At 50.6% G+C, this 9,864-nt stretch overlaps 1 protein-coding gene across 1 annotated transcript; it reads right to left on the reverse strand.

Annotated features, from left to right (window-relative positions):
* Positions 1–1,039: 1,039 nt before the first annotated feature.
* On the reverse strand, positions 1,040–9,095 carry ATXN1L (ataxin 1 like). Its single transcript, XM_038368462.2, has 2 exons — positions 8,945–9,095; positions 1,040–8,108 (listed from the first exon to the last, which is right to left on the reverse strand). Exon 2 carries the CDS (start codon positions 7,989–7,991, stop codon positions 5,901–5,903), a length of 2,091 nt encoding a protein of 696 aa, XP_038224390.1. The 5' UTR covers positions 7,992–8,108; positions 8,945–9,095; the 3' UTR covers positions 1,040–5,900.
* Positions 9,096–9,864: the final 769 nt, after the last annotated feature.

Here is a 9,864-nt window from a genome sequence, read left to right on the forward strand (position 1 = left end):
TCTGATCTCCTCCCTCTGTTCTTCCCGCTATCCCTTTTTACTCCTTTAACAGCCCCATGAACCATGATGTTTGCCCTTCAAACGTTATTCCTGCTGCCCCACAGTGCATTAGAGGGATATCAGAGGGATAAATACCATGGAGGGAGAAGAATTATTTAATCTCAGTACCAATGTGGACACAAGAACAAATGGATATAAACTGGCCATCAGGAAGCTTAGACTTGAAATTAGACGAAGGTTTTTAACCATCAGAGGAGTGAAGTTCTGGAACAGCCTTCCAAGGGAAGCAGTGGGGGCAAAAGACATATCTGGCTTCAAGACAAAGCTTGATAAGTTTATGGAGATGATATGATGGGATAGCCTAATTTTGGCAATTAATTGATATTTGACTACTAGTGGTAGTCCCAATGGCCTGTGTTGGGATGTTAGATAGGGTGGGATCAGAGTTACTACAGAAAATTCTTTCCTGGGTATCTGACTGGTGAGACATGCCCACATGCTCAGGATTTAGCTGATCACCATATTTGGTGTCAGGAAGAAATTTTCCCCCAGAGCAGATTGGCAGAGGCTCTGAGTTTTGCCTTCCTCTGCAGCGTGGGGCACAGGTCACTTGCTGGAGGACTCTCTGCACCTTGAAGTCTTTAAACCATGATTTGAGGACTTCAATAGCTCAGACATAAGTTGGGGTTTGTTACAGGAGTTGTTGGGTGAGATTCCATGGCCTGCATTGTGCAGAAGGTCAGACTAGATGATCATAATGGTCCCTTCTGACCTTAAAGTCTATGATTCTATGATTAGGGGATTAGGCTTTGCTGCTAATCAGGGCTAGCCCAGAGGAATGGCTGTAGGAACTGGATATTCAGCGCAGAAGGGTTTGAACATAGACACTGATCATAAGCCATGTTTACGAGCAGGCTCTTGCCACTTACTTACACTTGCATCGTCATCCTCCAGATCACCTTGTACAAGAAGAGGGGGCCTGCATCCAAATGCCCAAAGGAGCATGGGTGCCATAGAGAAGCAAGAAGTCGCAAACACAGAAGGAAAAACTATTGGTTTATATATAGATATAGATATATAGATATATACTGTGTTTACATAGTCAACAAGTTAAATGCAATATTCATAAGAAGAGCATTAACAATAAAAATACAATCTGTATGTAGCCAAGTACAGACTTAAAATGGTAAAACAGGAAAGGATCTCACCAAAAGTACAAATATACAGTACAAATTGATTCATTTAAAACAGTTACAAAAAAAGCACAACAAAATAGAGATTATCCTTAGAATTATTAATGCTTTGTTAAAGATCAGGTAGGAAGAGAGGGACTGGAACAAGGTTGGAGGGGAGCACCTGACTAGTTCTAAGGCTTTAGATACAATGCAGTTGGTTACATGTCTATACAGCCATTACATAACTGGGGATTATAGTTGAGGGTTGAGTAGTTATCTACAAGACCACCTAGCTGTGGGTCAGACCAGCCCATTTCCCCAGCGTGGCACTTCCATATTTCTTGAGACCCCGAAGCCATTTGTATGCAACAGTCCTTCCCCTTACTCTAAGGTGCTATGCAAGTGGAGAGAAACTGAGATGTACACTGTCTGTCTGGAGGGGCCTAGCATGCCTGGGAAGGATGCTAGAGGCTAGCTGTGCAGTCCTTTCCCCCAACGCACACAGATATAAATGCAGTGGAGGGGTCTCCACCATCAGCACATTCACAGCACCAAGAGCACACCCTGGTTCAGATTCCCTGTACAGAATGCACATTCAGAGCCATTTTAGCAGCTTCCTCTGAACAATTTCAGGCCTTAGAACAGCCCGAAAGATAGAGTGGTTGTGAGTTTGACGCTAGGGAAAGGCACATGCGCTGCTGCAGGCAGGAACTGGTGTTCACGCTGCTTGAGCTGCTGTGGTTAACAAACAGAACATTTGCTAAGTTATAGGGATTTTTACTTATCTACAGGGGAAAGAAGGGTATGAAATGGAACAAACACTTAATGTGAAAAGTGCATTTTACTAGTGCCCCTGCTAGGACGGGCTGGCAGAGCTCCCTCTGCAGCATCCCTCCTTTCTAGCCAGGGCTTCCTCTGCATAGTCTGGGAGTAATGGGAGCTCTGTCACTCAGACCTAGTCCCCCATTCCTGGGGAAACAGCGTACACCCTAGCTACTGGCCTGGCCTCTGCTGGGCAGCTGTCCCCTGGAATGTTTCAGGAGATGGAACAGATGGCTGCAGATCCCCATTATTGCATATTACAGACTCTTCCCAAAGCCCTGCCGTGAGCCTGGCGGGGAAGATGTGCCTGAAGACCCCAGTGCTCTGGTCAAATCATCTACACTGGTGAGGCTGAGGTCAGCCGCTCTCCTTCCCTCTGTAGCATAACAGCAGAAATACCTTATTGCTCTGGTAAGTCTATCCCCATCCTTGCAAACATAGAAGCCCCTGTGGCCAACTCATTCTGGACCCTCTTTCAGATCATCTCTTCCTGCAAACCAGAGAACCCCAGCAGATTCTGTCTTGGGCTCCCCCACAGTCATTCCTCTCAGCTTCTCCCACACTTACTACCTCCCGACTTTCCTGAGACCAGCCGACACACAAACTACCACTACAGCCACCCATAACCAGCTAGGGGAGATTCTGCTGACTGTTGAGAGACCTGGCAGCTTCTGTGGTCCATTTCTGTTACCTGCCTCTGGGGCGAGAGTCCAGTGTCCTACATCCTTCATTCAGTACTCCCCTTTGGATATGGTTTCGGTGCTGCTGTAAGGGCCCAGAATAGAAGAGTGACAGCTGGAACTTACTTGCTGAACTGTGGGATTGGCAGAGGGAAAGAAGAGGAAAAGCATTGAGAAAGGTCACACTCTCACTGGCTTCCTCCATTGAGCTCACATCAGCACTGTTTACCATAGATATGCAAGCAGCCAGCAGGACAGACTGATAGTCAGGTGAAGAAAGGTGACAGAGCAATCTGTGGGGAGCACTGAAGTTACATTTTAGCCTGGCTGTAGATGGATTGGAAGGCATCTGCGCCTACCCTTTTAGCTGGCTGACAGAGCACAGTGAAGGGGGCAGGCATAGTAACATCTCTCACTATGAAGCAGGCTCTTCATAACCCCTTTCTAAGAGGGACAAAGAGGCTCCAGTATTTAGTGAGGTACATGGCAGGGATCTGCACCATTCAACTGCTCAAGTAATCTCCCTCCATACACACAACCAGCCCCCTTACATTTCTACTCCAAGATGCATGTGTACCTGCCATAACTTCTCACCTATCAACCCACTACAGAAACTACCCCTTGGCTCTTTGCCCTGTGTCTATAACCAAAGTGCAGGCTACTCAGGACAAGCCAGTGTAACAACCAAAATCTTCATGCAGGAGAGTCAAGCAAGCAGCAAGTAGGTGAAACAGCAGGGAAGAAGTGTGATGAGAGGCCAAGCACCTAGAGCTTGGCCAATCTGTTTTACAGTCAAAAGGTGCTGTGCAAACATTTGTCCTCTCTGCTGCTGCAACCAAGGGAGGCAAAAATTTCCCAGGAAGAAAGTGTCATTTTGGTTTTAGTCTCTCAAATTTACTAATGGGACTAACTAGAAATTGCTTATTGGCCAGAGGGAGCTGCAGATTATGCATCCAAAGCCCGGAGAAAAGTAAAGACAGCTAGAACCTCTGCTCTGGTAGAGGCCTGGTGAGACTACATTGCCACAGGTCCAGGCACCTTCCTGACATCAGACCAATCCACAAGCAAGACAGGAAAAGCACCTGTTTGCCTTGGGGAGAGAGATAAGTGCAGACATTTCAAAGATGGTGACAGAATAAACTGCCAAAAGTGTTCTGGGATCCCAGCACTAGAGAGACAGGTAGATATGCCGGGTGAAGGAACGTTCTGTGGACTCTCTAAGCTTCTTAATGCCTAAAACACAGTGTTCCCACATAGTGCACATACACCAGTGCCAACTCATTGGAGGAGGCACATCAAGGGGAATGTGGACAAACACTGATCTGTTAGGAGCCACAACTACTGCAAGCTCAGCAAAACAATAAAAGTTGTGGAGGAAGATAAAAGGTGCAAAGACTATTCACCAGCTGGAGGCATTGATACCCAAGCTACTCAGGGAGACAGAATAAAAATAGCGCCCAACAGCCAAGCACTCCAGGCAGCAGTGTTTGGGAAGATGGAAATTGAGGAAAAAACAAGAGGGAGAGAAAGCAAGAATATGCAAAATAGAACTGGAGTGAGACACCATCAGGAACCCAGCTCGAAGCTTGAGCTACATGCACTCCTCATAGATACTAACACCTCTACGCAGGCATGTTCTGAATACAAAAACTGTTGACTGTAATACAATGAGGAATACTCAAAAGTCAGGATATGCCAAAGTGAAGATTCTCTCATTCTCAGCATCTAGTTGGCCTATTCTGGATTTCTTCTTGTGCAGTCAGAGGTGACTCGATACTAAGAATGTCCAGAGTGAGCAAGTTAGTGTGAATACATGTACTTTCACTTGGACGGAGTGTTATTACCATAATAATGTATTAAACTGTTCTACACATCCTTGTTTAAGAAAAACACTCATCTCTCGATTTCACTGTGTAGTTCTGCAGCGGACTCCACAGTGAAGCATCAGAGCATCCAGTGTAAAAGGACACCTACGAAATTGTCCAAAGATATTGTGCATGTTATTCCATAGTCCTGTGATATAGGGATTCTAAACTTAGTGGAAATTTTGTATCATGCCTGCACACACATTTCTCTCTTGTTTATAGTTGTTGTATTTATTTAACAAATTACACTGGAAGGAGTAATTAGCCACCTGAAAAGTTTTTGTTTGGAGTAGTTCAGCCAATTTTGATTTATTGATGTACACAAGTGTCAGTCTTTTCACGGTGGAAGAATACATTTTCATCCTCATCTAAAGAGCAACTTAAAAACATTTTGGCTCAGTTTTCTCCCCAAAAATTCAGCTACATTCTGAATCCAAGAATGGAAAGTTTAAGCCCCAAAGGAGATTTTTTTTAGAAAGTTATGACCATGTGAAGAAAGCTTTAAAATACAGTCTTCATATCACCTTTATTACAGCAATTACCACTAGGAAATGCTATAATTAGACTTAGCTTTGGTGACAAATAATTACTTGGTATCTGTATAGTGGGGAACCAACTATAGCTCATGCCCCATCCCAGCTGCCATAGGCCCATCCCCAGTTCCCTGTTCAATCACTCCCTACCCATCCTCTAGGACCTTCCTCTCCAATTTCTAATATTCACTGCAATCTCTCTTTCTACAGATGCTTTGTTAGAAGAAAGCCCAACAGGATTCAGTGGAGGAGACACATCAAGCAGAGGGCACCAGAGCAGCACCTGCATCTCCCCCGCACCTCACAAACAGCTCCATTTGTGAAGAAGTTTCCTTTTAAAGTGCATGTGTGAAGAAAGGGGGTGCTGGGAGCAGTGTCCCCTGAATCCCAGTGGGGACTCACCCCTTCCCACCACGAAAAGAGGAATAAGAACTTCAGACATTTTACCTGCTACCTTAAGCAGTGGCTTTTTGGGTCTACTCTTCTTGACTCCCCCACCCATCCTGAATGCTCAGACCCTGCCCTGCAGGAAACTCAGGCACTAAGACAGATGTGTGAAAGTCCCAACCTCTGGAATGCTTCTAGTCACACGCTCACGACCACATCCCCTGTCCTCCATCCTTAGTTAGCCCATTGCTGCTGCTCCCTGAAGATTGGAGCCCTCTAGATTCCTCAATGATCAACAATTGAACTGGAACAAATCCAGCTCTGCACGGCAAAGAGCAGCCAGGCTGGTGAACCCACCACTCAGTCTGTGCAAATTCTCCACCTGAAAAAGGTGAGGCTCACTCATGGGCGATGTCCCAGGTCGTGGCCTCAGAGAAATCACTTCCCTGCATTAGAACGCCCTTCTATGGACAGCTTGACCTCCTGTGGAATGAAAGAGGGACGAAGCAGGGACGGACGAGACTCCTCCCCCTGCGTGCTGTATCTTTGGAAGCTTGGGGCTGTCCAGCAGTGCTGAGCACCAGAGTCAGGCTGGGAGGACTCCGTACAGGAAATCTGGGCTGCACTGTCTCTTTCTGTCTGATTCTTCCTCTCACTGGCTCTGTCAGATGGCTCTCTAGGCCCCTGACCTGTTCTCTCGGGCCTCTCTCTGGTGGGCACCAGCTGGCCTGCAAGAGGGCAGTTAGCCTGAGAAGCAGAGTTGCCATTCAAGCTCTGTAAACTGATTGATATGCAGACATCGCCCACCTGCAGCCTGTGACAGGGTAGAGCAAAGAGCTGAGCGGTCCGCCCTGGGCTACAGGAGGACCAGCCCTGGCCATACACGAAGAAGGGATGTTCGGGGGGTACGTCAATGCTCACTTTACTCTGCTGCTCCCCAACCACAAAATGCAATGTGACAAACCCAGGCCACTGACTCTCCTGGATATCCACCACTGTGCTGGAGTCAATCTTCAGGCCCCCGCTAACCTCAGCGCTCCGCACAAAGTCCTGGGTCTGCAGGTCTTCCACCCTCTTCAGCTCCCCTGTGGCCAGCTGTATGATGGCTCCTTTCATGAAATGGGAGGGCAGATGTGAGGAGCTGGGGGGTTGCAACTGGGCTGAGTCCATGTCATGTGAGCTTCTGTGGGTCTGTGCATCTGGACTCTGTCTCATCAGGATTTCTGAAGCAGAAGACCTGATGGGCTCAGACCCAATACGCACCAAGACTGGCTTGCCATTGGCTATCACCATTCCTTTAGGTAACTGTCTGTGTCTAACCGGCTCCTCAGGGGACATCACAAATGGACTCCTGGCCTGGCTTTTCTCAGCTGTTTCCACTGGGTTCCTCAGCAAGCCCCTTGACTCCCCCTGCTGATCAGGGATATTATGGCAAAGGTTTAAAGGGCTCAGGCCATCCTTTCTCTGGGCTGCCAGAATAGAGTAATCCTGAGAAGCCAACACCCCAACCACTCTCTGCACCTCCAAGTCAGTGTCTGGCGTGCTTCTGTGAGCTGGCACAGAGTCCTCTGTTCTCAGAGTCTGATAACCTGAAAAGAGCTGTCCATCCACCACACACTGCACTGCAGCCCCAGGCTGCGGGCCTTCAGCTTTACTGCTGGCAGGGGCCAAAGCCTCACTGGTCCTCCTTACCACACTATGCTCCAGATGTCTCTGTCCACCATTGGCAGAGGCTATCTCTGAACTCAGTTGACTTTCTTGCAGAGGAGGATCTGGGCTTCCCCCTACAGTGGAGGTCTCGTATGTTGAATACCCTGGTGGGAGCCGGGACATCTGGTAATAGACAGGAACTCTACTCTGTGTGATGTCCAGTGGCTGGACTCCAGCATGGTGCTGCATTTGGCCTGAAGGGGAGATGACAGAGGCAGCTTTGCTGAAAGCATGAGCAGGAGAAGTAGTTTGGGGGGAAGGAGTGGCTTCTTCTGGAAAAAGAGAGGCATATGGCACAAAACGGGGAACATGAGAGGTGGTGAGGTTGGTAGAAGGTGATAGAAGAGGACTAGGGAGGAAGCTGGGGGGCACAGCATAGGGCACAGTATAATGTGACCCTATAAACTGAAGAGACGTAGAGGGAATCTGAGCATAGTGGATGGGGGGATATGGAATCCCTGGATGCTGAATCAGGGAAGAGGTTACATTAAAGCTGGGGGGCAGAGGACTCATGTTCACAACTGGGTGGAGGCCAGTGGAAGAGAAGGTGGCTGGAGGCACAGCCACTTTGTATAGCATGCCATATTGATCCACAGTCAGGCCAGCTACTGCTTCAGCACCATCATTGCCAAGGCCATATCGTAATGGTGCTTGGCTCTGTCCAGTCACCACGACACTCCTGCACCACTCTGGGGCATCGCTCACTGGCGTGTGATTGGTAGAGCAGCTGGCTACCCTCCCCACATCCTCACTGGTGACAGGAAGGTCTCGTTTCTTTGGGGGAAGGCATTCCTGGCTTCTCTCATGAGCAGGTTTCATATTGCTTTGTGGTGTCCCAGAAGAACTAAATGGCACTGCTTCCTCATGTGGGCATCAGCAGGGGCTGCTCTGCATCGACTTTGAACTCCCCAGCACGGCTGGTTGCCACAGCCTCATCTGCCAAGGAACAAAGAGAGAAGTGAGAAGCCAGCAGGTCCCACACAGCAAATGTAGAACTGCAACAGAGCGTCCAGGGAGCCTCCTCCTGACAGGACACAAACCAAAAGTGAAAGGGGAGGAGAAAGCAGAGTGGGAGCAATGGCTGGGATAAGGCAGTCTGGCAAAGATGACAACACAACGAGTAATCCAGGAAGTGGAAAAAGCCCCCCCATCCACCCTGAGAACTGGATTGGAAAAAGAAAAAAAGGCCCTGACCCGCACAGAGAGCCCCCGGGGGTGTGTGTGAGGAGGCGCCCCCCCCCGCACAGACAGCCCTCAGGGGGAAGGAGGGAGAGGAGGTGTCTCCCCCCACAAAGACAGCCCCAGGGGGGGCGAGGAGCCTCCCCCCTGCACTGACAGCCCCCCCGGGGGGGAAGAGGGGGAGGAGTCTCCCCCCGCACAGAGAGCTCCCGGGGGGGGGAAGAGGAGAGGGAGGTGTCTCCCCCCACACAGACAAACCCCGGAGAGGGGAAGGAGTCTCCCCCCCCCCGCACAGAGAGCTCCCGGGGGGGAAGAGGGGGAGGAGTCTCCCCCCCGCATAGACGGCCCCGGGGGGGGAAGAGGAGAGGGAGGTGTCTCCCCCCACACAGACAAACCCCGGAGAGGGGAAGGAGTCTCCCCCCCGCACACAGAGAGCTCCCGGGGGGGGGAAGAGGAGGGGGAGGAGTCTCCCCCCGCACAGACGGCCCCGGGGGGGGAAGAGGCTCATTCGCCGGGGCCGGGAGGCGCGTGGGGGCGGGGCCGAGGACAAGAGGGATCCCCCCCCCGTAGCCCCTCGCGTGCCGTTGACTCACCCGCCATCTCCCGGCTCCTCGGCCCTGACCCCCATCGGTCCCGGCGCCGCCCGCAGCCGCCTCCGGGCCCTGGCCCGGCCCCTCCCGGACTGCGGCGCGCGGCGATGACGCAAATCCTACCGCGCGCCGGAATTTCCTCAGCTAGGCCGAACCGCGCGTCACCCTGGTCAGCGTGCGGCGCGCGAGGATGATGTCAACGCGCGCGCTGCCGCGCCGCCCGGCCGGTGACTGTCACCATAGCGACCTGTCCTGCCCGCTCCGCGCAGAGCCCCGCCTCGGCCCCGCCCCCATTTCCTCAGCCCCGCCCCACTGCTCCAGCGCCCTGGCGACCCCACTGGCCCACCCAGGCAGTGCTGCCCCACCGCTCCCCTGCATTGCCCCCGCCCCTGGTAGCCCCTCCCCCACTGCCAGGCTCCCCCAGTCCTACCCCACTTCCCCTCCAGCCCCCAAAGTGTCTAGCAGTCACATCCCCCTTATTATCCCACCTCCTGGCTCCCTGTCACTGTGGATGTTCTCAGCATCTCTGTGAATGTCTGATTGTACTATAAAGCTTATGCTCAAATAAATGTGTTAGTCTCTAAGGTGCCACAAGTCCTCCTGTTCTTTTTTGCGAATACAGACGAACACGGCTGCTACTCTGAAACCTGTGATTATCCTGAGTGTTGTAGCCACCTTGGTCCCAGCGTATTGGAGAGACAAGGTGGCTGAGGCAATCTCTTTTATTGGCCCAACTTCTGTTGGCAAGAGAAACAAACTTTCAAGCTAGACAGAGCTCTTCCTCGGGTCTGGAAAAGGTACTCAGTGTCATAGCTAAATACCAGATCATAGTCATAGAACAAAGAGTGCAGTTATTGGGTTACAGATTGTTATAATGAGCCATAAATCCAGGGTCTTCATTAACATCTTGATTTTTAGTGTAC

This window comes from Dermochelys coriacea, chromosome 12 (genome assembly GCF_009764565.3).
Source record: "Dermochelys coriacea isolate rDerCor1 chromosome 12, rDerCor1.pri.v4, whole genome shotgun sequence".
Lineage (NCBI taxonomy): Eukaryota > Metazoa > Chordata > Testudines > Dermochelyidae > Dermochelys > Dermochelys coriacea.

Coding starts and splice junctions, on each gene's coding strand:
- ATXN1L (XM_038368462.2), bottom strand. CDS start 7,991: ATGAAACCTGCTCATGAGAGAAGCCAGGAATGCCTTCCCCCAAAGAAA.